Source organism: Colias philodice, chromosome 20 (genome assembly GCF_061535455.1).
Source record: "Colias philodice isolate Cphi_HAF_F1 chromosome 20, ilColPhil1 Martin Lab GWU primary, whole genome shotgun sequence".
NCBI classification, from domain to species: domain Eukaryota; kingdom Metazoa; phylum Arthropoda; class Insecta; order Lepidoptera; family Pieridae; genus Colias; species Colias philodice.
Window position 1 is genome coordinate 6,047,791 of NC_143105.1, and position 23,776 is coordinate 6,071,566.

The 23,776-nt window shown below is 33.1% G+C and overlaps 2 protein-coding genes across 2 annotated transcripts in view; both read right to left on the reverse strand.

Annotated features, from left to right (window-relative positions):
* The window catches only part of LOC149479497 (PAS domain-containing protein cky-1-like), a 93,892-nt gene that overhangs the window by 1,527 nt on the left and 68,589 nt on the right, over window positions 1–23,776 (reverse strand). The window contains exons 7-10 of the mRNA XM_089708072.1: window positions 20,366–20,550; window positions 15,854–15,960; window positions 9,369–9,522; window positions 91–417 (exon numbers count right to left, since the gene is read on the reverse strand). Of these exons, the coding sequence (XP_089564198.1) occupies window positions 91–417; window positions 9,369–9,522; window positions 15,854–15,960; window positions 20,366–20,550 (773 nt within the window). The remainder of the gene's footprint in view (window positions 1–90; window positions 418–9,368; window positions 9,523–15,853; window positions 15,961–20,365; window positions 20,551–23,776) is intronic.
* LOC149479498 (uncharacterized) lies at window positions 2,990–5,540 on the reverse strand. Its single transcript, XM_089707742.1, has 2 exons — window positions 5,052–5,540; window positions 2,990–3,843 (listed from the first exon to the last, which is right to left on the reverse strand). Exons 1-2 carry the CDS (start codon window positions 5,182–5,184, stop codon window positions 3,092–3,094), a joined length of 885 nt encoding a protein of 294 aa, XP_089563868.1. The 5' UTR covers window positions 5,185–5,540; the 3' UTR covers window positions 2,990–3,091.

Genomic DNA, 23,776 nt, shown 5'->3' on the forward strand with positions numbered 1-23,776 from the left:
AAATTTACATAGGATATCTGATTACGTTAGGGTCAGAAGTCGCCATATATTTTATGAATTCTTATAACTGCTATCGATTGTTGGTCTTACCTGCTGTCTTGAAGTGATACAGAATAGTCAACTGGGCCATTGTCTGGTCTCTCGTACGCATAGTGTATGGGTGTCAAATGCGGAGGCACATGCGGTATATGCGGCTGGAGGTTTGTGTTGGGCATCATTACAGGTTGACTTCCATTTATGCAGACAGGTGGAGTTGGGGCATACTGCATCGCTGGTGGGTAAACTTGTATATCGGGAGGCGGTGGGCCATACATCCTTGTAGCGGCTTCGTATGCCAACCCGTAGTGAAGTTTTGATTGCACTGCATAATAATGGTACAGCCACGGATTCGCTTTCATAACGGCTGCTTCTTGTTCACTGTTGACAAAATAAAGCAATGAAATACAAAATATTACGTTACAGATGCCTGCTTTTGTTATCTATTGGCATTTTAATGTAAGTTTTATAGGTAACACTTTTTTCTGAAGGAGAAATTCGCACTTACATATTAACGACTTAACATGTTTTGCCCATTAGTAGGACTTCAGAATGGGAACCACTAAAGTTTAATGTTTATATTAAGTAGCAAGGTACCAGGAGAAAAGGGTAGATCCATATGCGTAAAACGTGTATTATGCCCATCTATAAAACTTATTGCTCCACTTTTTATAAGTCGTTTGTAGACAGAGAATGTACCTACCTATCGTTAATTTTATGTTGTCTAAGTGTTTTGTATAGTGTATAGTGTGTAAGCAACATGTTAAATTAACATTAAAAATGTTACTTTATAATCGTTTCCATAGATAATTATTTATTATTGCATAATTTAGAGACGACATTTAATAGATAAATATGGGAACAATCGGATTGCATACCTAGGTATCTGTTTCATAACAGATATATGTTATCTAGATAGATAAGATTCATTTTTTTCTCGTTTCTATAGGCTGCATAATATATTATGTGTTCAATACCTACAGTCTACAGTTTAATGTCGTCAATAATAACATTCAATTTGACGATTGTCGAGAGATAGGTATTTGTGTTTAAATCGTAATAATATAACCTTTAGCGTTAACTCTAGCGTAAGAAACCTTTAAGACAGTGGATGCAGGGAAATGTCACATAGTTGGACTTAGTCCTGGATCTATATAGGTAGCAACTGTTCGGTACTGTCAGTTACAAAAGTAACAATCGTACGAAACAAAATATGTTCAAATTTTAAACAGGCTAAATAAATTAAGGCTGGTTATAAAATTAGGCTTCGTCGTGGATTGAAAAGATGCTCTATAATATAGAGCATATAGAGTCTATATGCTCGATATCTATATTGCAAACCTCATAAATTTAATATATATTACACATTTCCTCCTGGAAGGATATCAATAAATCGAGTTCATTTAGCATTTGTTTTCAACAGAACAATCGGTATAATCCTATGACTGTATTGTGACGAAAGCCGATATGTCAATCTCCAAATACCGAGTACAAAAAGGTTCCAGGGACACTGTTAAAACATCTAAATGTTTATATATCAAGCTCTGGATGCGAATGTACGTCAAAGTTGAGATTTGTTGGACGGAGGACAAATCGCTTTAGCATTGCATTAGGAGATAGCTGGTATCAAAGGGTAAATGGATAAAGCAACGCCGTACACACGTTGTGCATAATGAACTTGACCTTCGGGTAAACGTGATTCATTATACTTCCAGCTTTGATGTCTCTTGATGCTCAGTTTACCTACCAGTATAATTATTGTGGTGACTATTCCATTGTTTATTTTATTGTTAAGTTTATTGGTACCATTACTAATAAAAGTCGAAATATTAATTCAATAAGAAGGGGAAAATTCAAGTTCGCTTTTATTATTCCGCAGACCAAGTTGGAGTTCGGACCACGTTTCGATATCTCGCATAAAACGATATAATAACCATAAAATTTGTTTTAAATGAATAACTTAAACGTACTTTAAATACTCGAGATATATTTCATTCGCATAAATTTTAATTGTATGCGTAAACAGTAAACCGGCTGGGTCTAGCTATGCATAACAAAGTTAATGGAATATTGAGGAGCGTATAAGGGTCTCAGCACACATATGGGATCGGAAAGGGATCGTAACCGTAACGCCTTTCGCCTCGCTGTCAACCAGGCGTCAACCTACCGTATGCACATAACGAAAGCGTATCAGCAGCGCCTGTACGTCAACTCGGCTACGGCTAGGCGACACCGCGCTTACGCCTCGCCGGCCCCTGGCTGACCTGGTTGGCACCAGATCAGTTTGAATCCAAACGTTAAGTGTAGCGCACGGTTATGTCTTGGTTTACAATACGTGAGTTGGCTATCATAGCCATAGCACTTGATGAAGAGGAAAAAGAAAATAGCAAGAAAAAAAGAAAAAGATATTGGGTACACAGTATGAATAAAGCAAGGAGTACTGAAGGGGAATTTCGGACTATAAAAAAACATTTGATGGATGATGAAGAGAAATTTTATATTTATTTTCATATGCCGAAATATCTCTTTTATAACATATTGCAGTCTATAGATGAATGTATAAGGAAGAAGAATACAACATTCAGAGAAACAATATCGCCCGAAGAAAAACTAGCTGTAACGTTAAGGTGAGAAATTGCATTTGATTTTGGAATTTTTAATCTGGTCTACATAAATATTTGTACTATAATTTTAATGTTTGTATTATCTCTATTGTTCTTTTTTTTAAGTGTACAAAAAAAATACTCGGTTCCGAAACTACAAGATAGATTAATTTTTATCCTCTGTCGATAAAAAATATTTCTTTTGGAACGCAACCCTCATTTGCGATCAGGTGTGCACAGGGGATGTACGTTTTATGTCTGGTGTATGTGTGTATATATTTTGTGTGATTGCGTAAAGTATTTTAGTAAATGCAACTTTTTTGTAGTTTAGGTAAAAAAAAATACCCATAAATCACATATTTTTTTATTATACAAAACTATATTATTAAATCCAAAAATTATGGCAATTAAACAAAAATAGCGCCACAACAAAAATACAATCATTGTATAAATTAAAGATTGTTTGAAGTATCAAGATCGTCAGCATTTGACGCGCCATTTTCTTCTAAGTTTGAAATATTAAAATCATGAATGTTTGAAGCGCCAGATGTTGATTGTATCTCGTGGCTAATGTTATTTAGAGTGGTATAACCTCGAGGCATGTCATCTTCTCTTTGGGGAATGTAAGGGTTGCGATAACTATAATAGCTTTGTTTCTCTGCGATTTCTTTTAACTCCATTTCCGAAACTGCATTATATATTTTACTTTTCATAACAGCTTGGTTATATTCTGAAAATTTTTTAACCGTTGCCGCAATGCTCTTAAAAAATGTATCTATCTCATCTTCTTTTTTGGTTTCGTTGTGATTTAATAAATATTTCATTAAAGTTTGTGACGCTGAATTTTTTTCAATATTAAGTTTTTTTTTTTTTGAAATTTTGGATGCAACTGAAGATGCAGAAGACTCAGGACGCGGCGAAAGTGGAGTAGTTTCCGCTTGTAAGTTTTCTGGAGACTGAATTATGTTTATTGAGTTCTGTGAATCATCATTACCCAAGAAACTGCTAATATCTGAACCGTCATCATCATCAACCGAAGAGATCGTATTTCTTTCTTTGTAATGAGGTACTAAAAAACTCATTTCATCTTCAAAGGTCCACTTTTTCGTCGTCGGGGCTGCCTGACCACTTTTAGTTTTACGCTTCTTCATAGCTCGTCGGTGAGACTCTCTAAGATTTAACCAAGTTTTCTTGCACTCAGATTCTGAAATAAAATAAATCATGGTTAACTATATCAAGCGCATGTAGTTACACATGTATGTGTGAAAGGGAGTACGTACACACACATTCACATAAACATATACACGTATTATAAAACGTATATTAAATATACATTTATTGTTGCAGGTACTTTATAACTGGATCTACATTTACTAATTTATCATCGAGCTTCCGTTTAGGAGAATCAACTATTCGTTTGATAGTAATAGATGTGTGCAATGCAATAATAAATAAATTAATGCCAATTCATATACCTCAACCAACTACAGCCACATGGCAAGGAATCGAAGAAGGATTTAAAAATAAATGGAACTTTCCGAATTGCATAGGCGCCATTGACGGCAAACATGTAAATATAATTGCACCTCCCAATAGTGGATCGTTGTTTTTTAACTATAAAAAAACATTTTCTATTGTTTTGTTAGCTATAGTTGATCCTGAATACAGATTCATAGCGGTTGATGTAGGAGCCTATGGAAAAAACAGCGATGGCGGAATCTATTCATCATCTACATTTGGAAAGGCACTTGAAAGAAACACATTCAATATTCCATGTGACAAACCATTACCAGGAACTAATCATGCAATGCCACATGTATTTGTGGGAGACGAGGCATTTCCATTGAAGACATATTTATTAAGACCATATCCTCGCTCAAATACACGGAGACTATCAGATCCTGAACGGCAATATAATTACCGCTTATCACGAGCTAGAAGGGTAGTTGAAAACGCTTTTGGAATTTTATATCAAAAATTTGCGATTTACAACAAAAATATTAAATTGCATCCAAAGTTTGTAGATAAAGTGGTATTAACAACTTGCATTTTACACAATATGATGAGGACATATAACATTGAGATGAATTTACAGGAACCGAACAGAACAGAACAGGACATTACAGTTGAATTCGGCGAAGACCGATTGTTAAGTCAATTACCAAGTATTAGTGGTGCCCATATGGCTACCGCTTTTAATGTACGTGAAAAGTTCAAAACATATTTTCAAACTTCTACCGGACGAGTTCCATGGCAGTAGCTTTTAGCTTTAAATATTAATGTTAATTCTTAATGGATATTCCAGTTAAATTTTTCATTATAATTATATTAATCACAACTGTTTTATTTCCCATACATACCTACATACGCGAAAAACATTAAATAAATAATTAAATAGGAGTAGGTACTTACCAGATTGCTTTAAAGTAATACTTATTTGTTTCCAAGCCTCGTCCTTTTTTATAGTATTGCTGTATTTAGCATCACTTAAGTCATATAAATATGGATATTTTCTCACTTCTTCAATAAGTTTCTCCCTTTGCATCGTTATTTTGTGTTTGAATCGAACTTAAAATTTTAAATAAAACATACGCGCAACACGAATGAAATACTCCTTGCGAATGGCGGCGTCTTTAGCAGGCAAGTCGCGGGAGGGGAAAGGGGAAAGGGTGGACAAAGAGATGTGAGCTCGGGTACGGAGAGACGTAAGCGCGGGGACGGAGAAACGTAAGCGCGGGGACGATGAGCCGTAAGCGCGGGAATTCAAGTTCGGAGCCTGTTCCGAGGCGAGGCGATTACGTTATTATTCCGATTAGTGTGCGTTGCAGTAGGGAGTTTAATACAAACCATTCTGAACGGCTCGAGGCGATACGGTGACGATCCCTTTCCGATCCCATATGTGTGCTGAGACCCTAAATATGGCCGTTTCCCGCCAATTTGCGTCTGCTTCCTCTGAACGCATAAATCTTGCAGACATGACGTAGGCGGTAAACATGATGACAATTTGCGTACAGACCTCTTATAAACGTATTTTATTTATTAAAAAGATCTACTCAATTCATATCGCACGGAGAGGCATAAATTCATCTCTTGTGAGTTGTGAAGCTTTTATAAGCACATCGTTTTTCGAACCTACGTCTCGTAAGAGACTGGTGAAAATTAATGTTAATCTACATCTACGTAGAATTGAAGTTCAATTCCACTACTTATCTACATAAAATTGAAAGTAAATTCATTGGATCAGTTGTATATTTTTGTATTTTATAGAATTACCTACCTACATCATTACTTATACATAGTTATATCTACCTATTAGATACGTAAACTGTTTACTATTAGATATTATGTTGGTGTCAGAAACATGAATAAATATATTATGTCGAAAGAGCTTAGGTCCAATTATCTCGTGTTCCTATATCTGTATTGGGTGTTTCTGTAAACTTTATAGTGAAATAGTATTCAGGTACTATTTCTCAATAGTTAGGCGACTTAAACTATCACCTAGAACTAAATCTTCTTCGAGATTACAGAAGTTATATCCTCAGTACATTTTACGTAAGTAATTTAACATCTATGTTTTAATTAACAAACAGTTTTGCATCCAAATGCAAATAACAAAGACCTTTAAACCCAAAGTATAATTAATCTTAATTGGTCGCACAAATTTACTCCTAACTATTAAAAGTTATTCTATGAACCTAATTTATTTGACGCCATTAAAGCACACACTATAACCGGAATGTTATTCCCCACATACTGCTTTTAATAAGAGTGACAGTGTTAAAAGCACAAAGCCAAAAGTTGCGCCAGACGCGTGACAAATGACGTAATCTGGCAAACAATGCAGCCGAGCTTGTAAGCATATCAGAGGTGTACCAAGAATATTTGTGGTCTAAGTTATGGACGATGATAACGCTTAGCAAAACACAGCACTCTAGTTCAATATTATTCATATAAATGTGAGGTGAAGCAACAAATATTACCTATAAAGCATATGAAAGATAAATTACTTATGTATTTGGTGCAAATACCTACATACTTTACTTGTGTATATGTTTCTCTTCAGTGATAATCAAGCAGGAGGTATTTGAAAGTTAAAATTGAATTATGTTTAATATGAATTGAAAGCTATTTTTGTTTTATAATACTTAGGTATAGGGATAAATCAAGAAACGATTTTTCTGTTTACCTATAAATTTTAACAATGTAGAATTGTTTTGAGAGCAATCAATAATTAGGTGCCTATTTTACTATTGCCTAATGTGTCTCTGCTCTTTAGCTATTCGTTATTGTATTTCAAAAGAAAATATTACCAACTATATTTTGTAACTTACACCAAACATCTAGTTTAGTGCACAGAGCTTGTGCCTGTGCCCTGTGGCCGCTGATTGTTTAGGTCAAGCGAACTGTCACCCACTCAGCTGATATTAATTTAGATTTACAATCTCGAAGCCTCCTACCGGCGATTAATTCCAATCTTAGTCACTGTATAATGAGCCAGTTACCGGTTAAATCTTGGCTGTCGGTGACATTAGGCGCGAACCCTGGCGATATTAACTCGCCTCTCATTAATACAACCGCTGCTTGTTCCTACCTAATTGATATTTATTACAAGCGCATATTAACTCGTGACAAATAGTTCAAGTTGGTCCAGCGTTTGAAAGAACTATGCTGCTATTAATATGAACATATTTGATACAATCTGCTTAGCTGATCCGTTATCGTAATGAGGTAGCTTTAGCACGGTTCACTGATTGATTTTCTTTGAAAGTAGTAGGTGACCCAATATCCTTTATATCCTTATTTATTAGCAAATATTTGATTATGATCCTCACCCAAAAAAAAAAAAAAAACATAAGCATTGTTCAAATATGTACAAATAAAAAGAGTCAGTGTAAAGGGTGTAAAGTGCTAAATACTTTTTTGTAATAAAAGATAGAATAGGCTTGAAGTAATAATGTGTTTCGCTTAAACAATGTTATCTTGTGAAGAACAGAAAACAAACTAGATTCAATTCTCTCAAACGAGATAGCTGGAGGTGTAATTTTACAAAATTAGCTGGCTTTTCGCGTATTTTCGCGCTATAAAATACGGTCGAGAATAAAGTTAGCGGAGCGCCATCGATCAAACGCGGCGCTTGTTAAACACCGTTTCTCACATCACAACAATAGCCCTTTGCGAGCATATTTCAAACCATCGGATAGCAACATCGGTCGGCCGATCGGCTCGCTAGACGCGCTCTGACTTCATAAATCACCCCCTTACAATATTTATTCGCTGTATCTCTTACTACGAATACCCTGTGCCGATTCGTTTGTAAATCGACAGCTTCAATGTGAAACAAATAAGTTTTCGCACCGGAGTATGCGGTATTTCGAAACGTGAGTTTAGACTAGACAAGACCATAGTAGGGGGCCAGTGTTTACGCGAGCTCTACGTAGTCCGACGTCATTTTGTATTGATATCTCAATAGGGAAGTTTGTAAGTGACCGCTTTAAATTATGGCAGCAATTTTTCAAAGTCGAGTGTACTATACAGGCTGGTATTATCGCTCACTTAATAGAACAGCTTTAAAGCCAATTAGTTGTTGCAACGATGGGATTTTTAACATGAATATTAATCACAAAAAATGGTCAAAGGGATTATTTTACTTTGTAAAGGGTTATCAATGGAAGAAGATCTTTCTCGAAGATTTATATCTTACATATTTTGAACAGAATTTCAGTACAACAGATGTAGGTAGTTTCTATGTTTGTTTTATTTTAATATATTTAATTAATGAGTTACATATAAACAGGTAAAAATAAATACCTAGAGCCACAACAAAAACTTCGCATATCTAAAACTGCAGCATAAATAAGACTTGGTTTAGTTCGGTACAATACGCCACACAAGTTAAAAGCGTAAACATACGTCGAACAAATAATTCCCAAGAAAATTGACCAATTACAAGTTAATTCATAATTACTGTGTGCCGTACACACGAGAACTAAGCCCGTAATCATAATACCTCGTCGGCTGTTTACGATAAATACCATCATACCCTTTACTACACTCATGTGCTTTTATCTCAATTACAAGGCTCTAGGACAAACGATGTCTCTATAAGTTACCTTTACACATTATTCGATTTTGAAATTAAATACTTAAATAATATGAATGTGCATTCTATTTCTATTTAACTTATGTGTGTGACCATTATCAGTGCTTGGAATAATGGCTTCATAGCGAGTAATAATATAATTTATGCATATAGGTATGGTATTGGTCCTATAGAGTTTTAACCAGTTTGTATTGTAAATTTTATTTCTACGATTGGGATTAAACTCGTATATTTAAGTCACACTATATCTCAATTATTTTCCTTCAACAGCCTTTATCTGCTTTATGAATAAGTATTGATATATCCAGACTACAAGCAGATTGCAATTTGATCCAGATCTAAGCAACTGTATTGCTTTAAAAATTAACTAACATCACTCCACGATACATTATACGAACGAACTTTACGGTCTTTATGAACTTGTATTTACATATAACAGTAGTAACTACATATAATAGTAGTTGTAATTAAACCATAAAAATAGAGTTGAATAAAACTAATACAGAAAGATTTCTTTTTACAGTGAAGAATACATGCATGAAAGTATCGCGTTCTGGTATGTTCTATATATTTTTATCTAGTCTATGGTTTCTATAAAGGGTAGGTACATAAAATATAAACCTTACCTCAAAACCTGATTGGTGCATACAATGACAGGCCGTTGCGAGTTCTCCAAGTTGTCTTTGAGCTGCAGAACAGTATGCACCCAGAGGAACTGGCCGCATCTCCTCTGCAACCGAAGCAGCGCTATGCATGACCTCTCTTGTTCTGATTGCGTTACTGGTAAACAAATAGAAGACATTTGAATGTGTAACTGCGATTTATATGATTTTATTGGGATAACATAACGTTACATAACTTTGTATAAGACATTACCACTTATATGTTAAGCTTTTTTTTGAATGACAACATTAATTTCCATTGCACATCGAACCCATACATTTTATTATATCCATATTTTTAATTTAGGAAATTTTATTAGAAAATATATGTAGTTATTAGAAAATATAATTATAATCGGAGCATAATCTTCCTTGATATTATTTACTATCTATCATACTATCATCATCTCTATTTTTGATAGAGATGAAGATATTCAACATAATATAACAACATTTACTTATGCGTTCTAGAACTTAACTAATCATTTCATAAACTTTAATTAATTCAAAATATATTTAATTGCACTAGACAGGCAATACAGCGAGATCAAATCTTCAATGGTAATAAAAAATTAGGAATTGATTTGTTGAACGAGACGCAAATAGCTTTGGCACAATAAAACTAGCATCATATTCCTTCGCATTTTATTGCTATGTCTAATTGTACAGACAAAGGTTAAACGCCTAAAAAATCCATTGTCAGTATTGATATGAGAATAAGCAATCTCATGTTCGATTGAGTGTGAATTGTAATAATTGAATGGCTCTAATATAAGGCTATTGTTAATAAACAGATTACCGAGCTAAAGCTTAAGGCACACATCCCAAAAAGGTACGAACATTTAACAATCATAACAACCTGTGAACTTTTCAATTTACACTTTATTACTTTTAAATTAAAGTTGATAATGGGATATGAGTTGATAAATAGTAGATGTTTACATTTGACAATGATGTTATGATAGTAATTTACGATTGCCAGAAATAGTTCGTAGGCTGACACGTTGCCTTATATGGTGGACACTGATCAGCTCAGGTGTTCAGTCAAAATGTTTACCAACGGATTGATAAGGTGCGTTTGGTATTGACACCTTATTAAACTGCTTTCCTATTTTTAATTATATAACGGTAAAGTCTTATTAAATTATTACTGAAATTAATAATGAGGTTGAGACTATTTTTATTCAAAGAAAGAATGTTCATTCTCTATTCCTTTTTTAGTTAAACTATTAATTTAAAATGTAGATATGAATTACAGTTGATAACTAAATCATATAAATGCGAGCATTTACAACACTACCATACACTATAATTAATCGGTTTGATAATTATTATAAGTTATACCCACATATTATATTCTCATACATACATAAAAATTATAGTTTATACAGTCCTAGTCGTTAAAAAACATCTCTTAAGAACTATGGGTTTTCCTTTAATATAACCGTTGCATAATATCCTTAATATTATGCAACGTACCTCTGATTATTTATAATTCGATTCGATTACCTAAGTATATATTATTAGGTACATATTTTCCGATGTTTTTAGATCTAAGGAAAATCTATGAAAGTGAATGCACACCCATGGCTTTCAAATTAAAAGAATATTATTTATTACACAATACTGATAAATTAAAGGGAATTTGTGATAAAACTTGCATTCTGCATTTTAAAATAAGAGTCACACAGAATATTCATGCAAATTACACGGTAATTAAATCCAACAGTGTTTATTAGTATTAAAATATGAAAATTGTATTACATGATTGTATCATAAATCACGGAACAAGCAGAAAACGGAATGAAATATTACATTCATTCTTCCTTTAAAGGGATACTGTAATTGAATGATATATTTTCTTTATAACTTAATCTCAGCGCGTACTAACTGGGAATGACAAGGAATTGAAATAAAAAACAACTTATAAGGTGTGTTTTAAAGATTAAAACTGAATGTTCATTGTGTTAAAACTTGATTTATTCATAACAGGAGTTTTTATCAAGAGAGAAGATAATAGAACGTGATATAACTATTCTTAGAATATCGATTTCTAAGAATAGAGAGAGAGAATATTTCTACGAATTTATTTATTTGTAATCATAACAACGCTACCAAGACTTATTTTGCACAGAAGCGTATAATGATTATGAAACAAATGCTTTCTATGTTACTTGCACTCGTATTTAAGAAAATATGAATTATGAAACCAAATCAAAATATTCATACATTACAGACTCATGAATATCTGCATCCGTAAAGTTATCATAATAAACACAATCATATAAATCAATACATAAAATATGAATCCAATTAGTAAAACAAATAATTCATTAGCAGTTACAAGTATGTTTTAGGTTTCGTTGCATGAAACCACTGCAATAAATATGGAGTGCCCTGAGGTCACTATTAAATATGCATTCTATTTGCTTTGCAGGACATCCGTGTGGGCTCGGGACCTTCGAATTAATTGTAATTTAATCACTATTTTATACAATATAGTTTGAGCCACTTATTTTGAAGACAACTGTTAAATGGGTGTTTACGCCTCCTCGAGTTATGAGTGTTACAATGGAATCGTTTAAGTATAGGGGCTGGTTACTAGTTATTATTCTGTGGTAGGGGTTTTAGTAAAGGTAAAGAAAGAAGGAATAAATAATTTTATTTAATAGGAAGGTAGAAAGGAATGAATATTTTTTTCTAAGCTAATCCTGCACAACAAGCTTTTTAATTCCCTGAAAAAGCTTAAAGCTTTATAATATCGGCTTTAAAATCAAACCAACAACTATACCGATAAAATAGCACAATTTGAACGAACATATGAAAATTAAAGCAATGAAGATAGCAAGCATTCAGTAGGTTAGAGCCTTAGTCAATTACCTATAGAGATTTAAGAAGTTATTTTTGTACAATTATTGTTGTTCAAAAGAGATCTCTAACGGTAGTTTAAAGAGACTTAACTTTATAAAACATACAAAATGGAAATATAAATAATACGAATAATTAAACATCTCTATATTTACGTGTCAAGTGTGTTTGACTGGTTTAATAGTTTTCGGCAAATTCATTGTGCAGATGATCTTCGTTCAAATTACATAAACATATAAATGTACATTTTATTACTTTAATTATTAAAATATCTAGATAACATTGGATACTTATCGCAGGTGTAAATGCTGTGTAATGAAATTTTATGCTAATGGTTATTGGAAATCAACAACAAGGCGATATCTGATAGCATTACTTATTAAATGGCGTGCGACAAAACGTATTTAAAGAATGCTATAAATCAATCGCTGTTGATTCTATTAATATTAAAATAATTAACACTAGTTTTTATTCAGTTCAACCATATTCGTTGTATTATATAATTATTTTATAAAAATTAAAAATGTATTATATTTACCATTATTTGTTTATAAACTGGAGCTGTCGCAAAATAACCGGGATTCAAAAATGTCAAAATAATTTGTATAGAATAGAAATTCATGCGTAATATAAAACCGTTGATAAATAATTATATAATTTTCATCAGGAACGCTTTTGTTTTATAATGGCTTTTATAATAATTTTACTAGCTAACTCTCAGGCTATAACTTGTATTAAGTGTAATGCTGTTAAACTAAATATACTCATTCTACAATAATATAATCTAAACTGACCCATAGGATTGCATCGGATACATCATAAAACCACGACTGTTAAATATCCGCATAATGCATTCAAGTAAATAAACGACTTTCTTATTCTTAAGATATCGAATTATTAAGATTATAGAGCATGCACTAAACTTGATACATGAATACTCTGTACCGAAAACTAGTATTATTCACTTGGAAAACGCTGCTGCATTTAAATTTGTACCTTATTGCATTGTATTAAGGGGAGTATCCGAAATGCGTAGGAGTAAGTAGATTGCGAAATAGTAATAAGGGCTCAGATAGTTATTTGTGCAATCTTCAATGTTGGTTTTAGATTCACAGATTGACGACTCAAGATTGCGGTTTACTATAGCAAATATTTATCCTCTATAACGTATTATACGCATGCAAAGTAGTTGATTTGTGAGCTGTTTTCGTCGGCCTACGCCAGAGCTTGCATGTATAAATCATAAATGCAACAAAATAAGTAATATTTATGGGCCTTGAACCAATTAGCAAAAAAAAAAACGTTGAATGCATCTTAAGGGAATAATGGGCAAGATTTTATTGTTATCTATTCTTGTGCACTACGCTAGGACGCTACGTGGTCTTAGGCCCAAAAGCTTAGGCTTTTGCCTGCCTTTCAGTTATTTATAAAAGCAACGATATCTGTATGCTGTATAAAGAAAACAAACAGTACGACAGTACGATGCGTTATACTGGGCATATTTTCAAATTATATTTTCCTAAACTATATAATATTAAGTTGCCTATCTTCATTTAGAAATGAATTAAAGGAATTGTATTGTTTGCTTATGTGATTGAGTTATGTTTATCTTATATGGAAGAATTGTTAATTGATTGAATGTAAAAAATGCATACTGGGTATAGATAATAATGTGTGATATGTTGCTAGATTGTTGATGAATTATACATTGTATAAAATGTAATAACAGTTTATAATAATTGTTGGTGCGCATTCATTTTTTACCATGAAGAATTATGACACTTCTATTATCAACTCTATGGTCGCGTATTTTGAAAACGTTCCAAATTTAAACTTCGCTCCTCGATTTCTGTCAATTATCAAGTCACGAGTCCTTTGCGAAATTGACATTCGAAATTCAAATTTCATTTTTCCCGCGCTATGAGATTAGAGTTTAAAATTCTTTGTCCATGTTTTGGCGCTAGTGATGTAGTAAGTTTGTTCGATTTAATCGCTCACGTAGAACGAGGTAAGCGTTCACACACGAGCGTCACGCGCGCTAAGCGTCAACTACACTTTCTCTTGGACGTGAGGGGTTGAAGGATAGATTCATTTCGTTGACACACATTATTAGTATTTATTGGTGTTACGTTTGTGTAAAGACAAACAGAACTATAGATGTGGTTTGAATAAGTAGGTAAAAAGAGTAGCAAAAAACAAAACTGCATGTGTAATAGATATTTATTATTCAAATTAACTCTGATGTACATGAAAAAATCTTATATTTTTGTAGATCTTTATTGTATACTTTAAAAACCATTGTGTACATATCCTGTTTTGCCAAATAATGTTTGATTGATATAGAGCTAACAAAAAATGCTACAATTCATATCCAAATGTTTGCTCAAGGAAAAGTTCACGTTCATTAATCATTAAAGTATTCTAATTGCGGTCTATTCAGGTCACAAAGGTACGATTAATCACGGATTATTGGATAAATGCAAAGCGCTTAGGAATCTTATAGTCGCTTACTGCTTAACAGATTGATGTATTTTAATGTCAGATGCGCTTCTGTTGATATTTTATAGAATGGGTACCGGATTTCGCGTATTTTGTGCTCATCCTGGTAGATTTGGTATTCGAAATAACTAGGTGTAAACTTCTAAACTATTATAATAAGTAATCGAACATATTATCGCACACAGTTGTTTTATTCTTTGAATTGAAATAGGTATACATTTTTATTTCGGGTAATATCGTCATGAAGATTTTTCGAAAAAAAAAATAGAAATCTTCACGCATTTTACTGAACCCTGGTTAGCTATACTAGTTATTATTCTGTGACCGTGGTTTGTTTTAAAATTTGACATAAATAAAAATGAAATATAGCGACTAAAACAACGTCGCTTTTACAGTCCCTATGTCCCTATGCATGCTCAAATCTTTATAACTACGCAACGGATTTTGATGCGTTTTTTTAATAGAGTGATTCAAGAGGAAGGTTTTAGTATATAATTTATTAGGTACAAAGCGGACAAAACCGCGGGCGGAAAGCTAGTCTTACATAACTTAGACATTCAATTACTAATACCATTAATTCTCAACGTGTAAACTTTCTGTTCACCTTTCTTACTTGCCCTTTAAATAAATGTAAATCCGAATAATTGGATGGTACAAAATAATAACAAATTGGAATAATAGCGTCGCTTTGTATCGATGAAACCGATTGGTTGAGGAACGTGGTCTAACATTTTACCAATGGGATTGTTTAAATGGTAGTGAAATAACGTGGGAAGCTTTGGAAAATGTATAGCGATGTAAGTATTCTTATATATTAAGAAAGGTGAAGTAGGTAACGAAGTTTAAGAAAGTTAATCATTTAACTTCATAATATTAAGCTAAGGGTAAAACAGCTTTAAGCAGCAGCTTTTAAAGAATTTTCAAATTTTAACAATTCCGTAATCTTTAAATATATAATTTTTAGGTTATTTTAATGTACCAAATTTAGCGAAAAAAGCTCCACGTCTAAATTCGGTGACAATTTCATTTACCTACGTGAAAATTAGCCATACACATCGGGAAAGTAAACTAAAGAAACTTACTCAATCGATGTTTGCTCTGAGCCTCCTTACAGCATTCAGGGTGGAGGAGGTGGTACCAGCTCACACCGTGCAGCGAGCTCCGATCCCATCCCAGGTGCCATTCGCTACTGGACATAAACACAAATTTCAATATACTTATTACAATACATCTTATAATTAACTAGCTGTGCCCTGCGGTTTTACCCGTGTTGCTCCGCTCCTGTTGGTCTTAGCGTGATGATATATAATTATAGCCTTCCTCGATCAAATCGGACCTGACATCGTTCCTGAGATAAGCGCGTTCAAAAAACAAACAAACAAACTCTTCAGCTTTATAATATTATTAAGTATATAGATATTATTAATAGTATGTGCTATGTTAAGAGTATAAATAAGGGAGCGATTTTATGTTATGATTTTTGCGATTGTATAGTGAGGAAGCTAGAGTTTGATCTTTATAGGCTACTTTTTATCGTGGTGAATCATCCTATGGCATTTTCCTTAGGCTACGCGGGCGATACCGCGGGCAGAAGGTAAGTTTGTATACAAACCTTAAATTTAGGTCATTGACTTCCATAATAAAAGTATGAATGCGTTATGGACTCTCGCTTTCAAAGGCGTACTTATACTATAATTTATAATATACGTACGTATATTTATAATGGAAACTCATATGTTAATCAGGGGTACTTAAACGACTGTTTAAGTACCCCTTAATCGCAAGCAAGTAATCGTTTTACATTTATAAGGTATACATCAGATCAGCTACTTTTACGACATTAAAGTGGAAGTCGTAGGAAAAGTGCCAGTCAATTTAATAATATTTTTACAATTAGGTCTATGATAAATGAATATACAAAATGACGTTAAAAATTTGCCTTTAAGTGTACATTGTTTTCTACAAAATTATAAGAAAACTATCATTTCACTCTACATAATATGTCCAAAATATATGACGTAGCAGATGCAAGCGCCAGCTGAATAGAAACTTATTAATAAAATATCCTATCGATTTCAAAGCAAGTCGGAACTAATCTGAACAGAATAACTGACAAGGTCTCTGTGATTGATCGATTATATGACCCAAAACGAATATTTGTTTTGCCGTGTCAAGTACACTTTAATTACATTTATCATCTCGTTGCCGTCTACATTCATTGCGTTCGGAAATTTTAATTAAGGAAAGTTTAATACGGTTTCGAATGAGTTAATCAGTTGAACCTTGTAAGTTGTACGTAAGTAAGATGTAAATTTACATTTTAAAATGTTACTGTGAATGTATATAGCAGGTTCTTCTAAAATAACCTTTTCAATTTTAGTTAATTTTAGAAAAGTGGTTTCTTATTTAAATAAGGTTTATTTTTTTACAATATTATCAAGAATGTTACTTTCTGTAAAATGCTATGATGACAACGAAGCTAAGCGTTTGAAAATCACAATTTAAATAATACATCTCTACAACACGCAACTGCTAAAAATGTATGATTGCAAATTGATTATTTCGAGCTGAGTAGGATTCTTGACATTGCGATTGTATTATTGAAAGGTGTATTTGTTTTATAATTACCTTTGAAGTATTGTCGAAAGACAAATAAATCTCACAATATGTCGTATCCGTGACCTCAATTCATCGAACCCTCGACTTAAACTTAAGATTAATGTAAATATAGCATTTGAACAAAACACTAAAGGCAATAAAATTACAATTCAATAGATTTTAGTCAATTTTCATTGTAAAGATAATTGTAAATTTATCACCGTGTTAATACAATCGAATAATATGGAATTCATCTTGAATGTACGAGAATAAATTATTTAAGTACGAGAAGAACCGCTATTAAAAAAATACATATTAAAAATAAGTAACAGAAGTTCATTTCTATTAATATCCGTTAAAATATTAGACTCTACAAATCCGTGTGGTTTCTCTTTGAAAACGACAGGACATTAAAAATATTAAAATATTAAACATATTCTGATCGAAAAGTGTTTATAAATTAACAGTAAATAGATTGAAACATACGTTAGGATTTAAATTGTAAATAAGTTTAGCGAATCGCTTCATCAATTATTTGGATAGATTTATGCTTGATTCTTCATTGCTTGGCAATATACAGCTCATTTCGTATTCAGCAACATTTGAATTACCCGTGTAATTTATAAGGGCAGACGATAACATCCATGATATACGTTTGTATTATTTGTTCCGTATTAATTATCGTTTTAGGTCAAATATTCACACCAAAATCAGAAACCAATTCATCGAAGGTTTGGCAAATGGAATGATTCTCCGTTTATAACTTGCGAAACGGTTAATTTAATTATGTTTCTGAACTAACTCTAGTTATAATGTCTTGGTGATTTTCTCATCGCAAAATCTAATCTAGATGTTAAAAATGGAAAAATCTTTGTCAAATCGTTATGCATTTTTCAGCTCTATTGATATTTCTGTACGACTGATAGTAATTTCTAGCTTATTTGTATCTTGCAGATTACGTATTATAGAACAATAGTTTAACTGGAATTTTAATACGCTTATAATATTTAAAAAATTGCCATTATATTCAAAATTAATAACGCAAGTAAAAGATTCGATGTGATTCACAAATTTATTCATCAACGATTAAATGTTTAACTTCTGCTCTAAAAACTACAGTAAAAGTAAAAGAAAAAAGTAAAAAAATCTCTATCGTTTAATTAATTCTTTATATAAGAGGAAAATGTCTAAATTATAATAGACATGGCAACACATGATGCGCGATGGAATATGCGCGATGGAATATGGACATGCCCAGTATGCTGTATGACATACAACTGTGCGTTGATACGCGCTTAGCTGGACACATAAATTACTGCAAAATATAAAGCTGGCAACACATTTATCGGAAATTAGTATTTTTGACATTTTTAAGGTAATGATGTAATTACTACTATACGTGGAAGAGTGGAGAGTCTTACAAGAATTTTGTGACCCAATTACGCTACGGAGCTTTTTCAAATTTATTTTTGCCTATTATAAAACAGCTTTTAATTAATAGATCCATTGATTTAACGAACACTTTGTTCTATACGTTGAATAATAAGTTAGAAACGGAATTTTACCTTAGCCTTAACCTTACAAGTAAATTATTTTAATTATGATAAAGAATTATTAATTCAAAACGTCGTATTACAAGGAAAAACCGTACCGTATAAATATAAACATCACTTTGCGATTATAGAATTCCCAATAGTGTAAACTCAACCCACATTGCTAAGACACTCGAGAGCTTGTATGTCTGTCATTGTATGCAAAGTTTGTTCGCTTCCGAACAGGTGACGAGAGCTTTTCAAAACAAACAGATAACCTGCAAGACCTGTTTATTAAAAACTACGCTTAATATATCTTGTTCTGGGCATTGTAATTTGAAGGCAGTGATTGTAGCAAATTAGTAATATAATCATAACAATATAGACTTTCAAAATCGTCAAATATTATAGCTGTTGTGAAATTAACAAATTATGACTTGACACGAGCGTATTATTTATATCATGGTACACATGTGAAATTTAATTTATGATCATCAAATATTATTCCACACATATTTTATCCGTATGACACAAACAGAAATTGAATATCTTTATTCACAGTTTAAGAGCGAAATCTCAAAATGACAACGCGTTCTGAATAAATATTGTGTTAAAGCTGTTAAATATTGAGTTATAAAGTACGTAAATACCGCTGACACAGGCTCCACTGGACAACTTTACGTTGGGCATTACTTTAAATATGTTATCTCTTCCATTGTGAGTCGACAATGATATTCAACATGACAGATGCGCTGGCTGCCCGCGCCCGGCTAGTGACAAACTCATCGGACCACTGTTTACCATTGCATATTATCTCAACTTCTCTTATTATTTCGTGCCATTGAAAACGGTGACGGCATGAATATGAAACGATTCAATAGAGACGTTGTCATACATCTGCCACGCTTGATGGACAGTAGCAGCTACGCATCGATAAGTTCTTTGTGAAATACATGCATTGCAGACTAGGATATCTATGTTGTTTGTCAGAACGTAAATATGTTTCCCACTCTGCCCTTGGTCTTTTGTTTCTATTGAATCAGGGTCTTCTTTTCATGATTATGACCTTAATATGAAGTATTATTGCGAGCGAAGATATTACAATCATCACCTTCGCAAGGTAACGAAACAAAGCTGAGGTGCTCGTACAAGAGATTAATCCTAAAACACTGTGTGACCTTCTGTGGCAAATGGATTCGATGTTCGTGCGATGAACATGAAATTGTCCTATTGTTTTATGATTGCTCTTGTAAAATGAACTAGGAAGTACATATTATCATATTGTAACTAATATGTTGTTAAAATTTATATGTTGTTGTTTTGTACAGGGGACATTTTAATAAATTTAAAATGTTTAAAAGGTAAATTATATCCATATATGTATATAACAATAAGTTTTTTTTTTGGATAAAAAACCATATCGCGCGTCTCTGGCATGGCCAGCGGCGTGGGGGGAACACTTACTTGGTGTCAATGTGCAGTATCTTCATGTCCATGGCATGCACGGTGGTGAAGACGTTGGTGGCGCCGTGCACCACGCACTCGCGCGTCTCGGGCATGGCCAGCGGCGTGCACGACGCCAGGAACACGGGCTCGTTGCGGCTGCATAGCGGGAGATATGACACGTAGTGTCCTCGGACTAGCACCACCTACAAAAAATGTCCATGTTTTAGTCATTTGTAAGTTGGTGAGCACGTAAGAATCGAGACAGAAGAAGAAGTAGGTAACAGTGAGGTAACATGAATATTCGAACGCTGCAGTGCAATAAAAGTATTCCTGAATTAGCAATCATTAAATAACTCAGTGTAATATCCAAAGTATGTATTTCAAAAACGCTTCAAAAGCTCTTGCCCCCGTAAGTACTTGTGCTTTCAAACACATTTCAAAGCCTCCACATCGAAAACTATAAAATATCGATCACAAAGGCTCACATTGCGAAACAAGTGGCAGTCGAAGGTCACCCGTGCCAAATGGTATTTCTATTAACGTTGAACGACGTTCAACTCTAACCCGAAACCGACGTCTCGGCAGGGGCGTGGCGCTTTGACATTCTTCAAAGTTTTAACAACAATAGACCGATAAGAGTCACAATAGTTCACAGTTCAGCCGCTCACTGGTGTAATCTCCGGGTATGCGCAACCTTGATATATTTATCGAATTGAATAACTTATCCAACAATATCGCTTACACAACGACAATAAATCTCAGCTGGAGTGGATAACTGTTTTAAACTATGGGTTTAGTGAATTCTGACGTGAGAAATATGATTTAGAGTAGAGCTTTGCGATATATAGGTTAAATGTAAGTTTATTAATTGGAATGGTTGTTAAACAAGAGCTCAATACTAATTATAAATTATTTTAAGGATACTGTTGATACGGATACAATAATCTTAAAAGTTTCTTTGGAATGGGAAGGTATTTTCAAAACAACTATTTATATTTGAAGTGTAGGTAAAATAGTTATTTAGGCATGATATAAGGAAGATCTATGAATAACTACTTATATTTTTTTATATAACATCTCTTTAACCTTTCTTTATTTTTTATAATTTTAACCTCTTACTCTCACTTTTTTTGCACGAAAATATCTGACGTTTACGATTGCGTTAAAAAGAGTTAAAACGTATTGAAATGAAACCGTTTTATAAACATATGGTTTCGTTACCATGCTTATTGTGCAACGGATCCACAAAACTACTTATAACGAAATGTATAATAACAATAATTAACACTCAATAACAGTTTCTATCAAGATTTATACGTCGATTCCTTTCGAAGATTAAACTCGAGACAGAAATGTTAGCGTCAACGCTCCCCGCCCACTAACACTGGTAATGACGGGTATACGGATATGAATCTTTACTGACAAGATATTCGTTTATTAATAAGGCTAATTAAATTTGAACATTGGCACAATTGGAGTTAGAATTTGAGTAGAATTGCTTCAGTATTAGATGAGGATAGGCTCGAAAAAAGAAATAGAACATCAATTGTTTAATTACATAATTGAATGACTCTTTTCTATTATTTTAGTCGTAGGCTGAGCTTTCGATTAAAAAATATTCGACCGTTCGCCTTTGGAACATAACATGAAAAAAAGAAGGTACAGTTTGACTTGAAATCTATAACTAGAATCTACTTTTTTATTATTTTCTATTATTACTCCCGTTTTTTATTTCGTTATTACTAAAAATAAACATCATTTGATACATAAAGGTGAGCTCGAACGTGTCTAATTGATTGTCATCTAGCGTGTAATGGTTATTGAGTTGTACGACAGTGTACCTATCAATCGTGACTGCCTATCAGCTATACCGAATTTAGCCAAGAACACAAACAGAGGGGAACAATACAACTTTCTACCAAAGATAATACTGTCGTGACCAGTCATGACCCGACGAATGACCAGCCAGCATTGATCCTGTCATGTTACTCTGATTTTGGCGTTTTCTAAACATCCACGTAATTTCGAGGTTCAATGAATAATGGTCCTGCCAGTACATTAAGATGTCAATTCTAACAGTTATCTTTAGACTACATTTAAATGAGATTCTAATATGTAATAGCAAAATTAATTAACATTAATGTGCATATTTATAAATTATAGAGATACATAATAAACACGAATAAAGTAAAAATATTCTGACTATAAGTACACGATTGATCTTATTTGTGTATCATAATACTTTTCTTCTTGCCCTTACAACGACCAAAGTGAAATTTCTGCTAATTTCCCTCTGTAAAAAAATGTATATGATAAGCAGTAAGCAGTCATTCAATAAAAATATTCCAAAAGTATAAGTAAACACAACGTCCAAACGTAACATATTCTTCACCCAAACGTAGTATAGTAACAACTTAGACGTGGTATCAATGTTAAAACAATAAAATATAACTTTGAATATAAAAGTGTGGTCAAAAGAGTCACGCTCGGCTTGGCGTAGTCACGAGTTGTTACGTCACTACTGTCAGATTGATTTTTACATGTTCCTTCGTAACGGGTGAGGTAGGCCCGTTAGGGCTTCGTATTCGATAGGCCAGGAGACGGGGTATAAACCTGTAATATGTATTATTAAATTGGGCGAAGTTAGTAGCATAGAAGTCTCGATTGATATGACTGACGATTGTTACTGAGTTTTGCTCTATCAAAAAGCCTTTAAATTACATACTTCGAAATAGTTAGAAATTATCAAAAACATGATGAATATGTTGGCAGACAGTATGTCAATAATTTTAGTAAATAAATCTTTTATTCTGCTTCAGATAGAGCCTTAAAACAGACTAATTTCTATAATATGTCAATTTTAAATGTATAATTTTATAATATTATTTTCTAACTCTACATGGATATACACAAAACGGAAAAGCAATGACTTCGTGTTGTTTGTGTGAATTCGGGCAAGCTGCGCACGCGCATGGCACGCAGACTGACTCACTTCGCGTCACGAAACTTATACAAAGTGTAGCTGTGTCTATCACACGAGTCTCGAAGGGTTAATGGCCGGTCTAGGTTTTAGAGCGTTTATCGACTTTTGGACGGTATTTTAAGTGTTTTTGTTTTTGATTTTTTTTCTAAAATTATGCGTTTAGACTGTATAATTATGTATAACAATTATATGTGATATATATAGCATTTGATAGCTATAAATCCCGTTTGTATGGTTAAAGCCTGAGCTTTGAGCTTTTTGTTGCGGAGGTTGTAGCGTTCAATTCTTCGTGGAGACTAACATAAAAAATCTCCGTTTAGTATGTTTATTGAAACAGATATAAAACGTTGTATTACAAAGTTCACTATAAGATAAATAAAATCACTACCACAAGTCTAGATGTACAGATTGACAAAGCAAAAAACAAACGTATTGAAACGGTCACA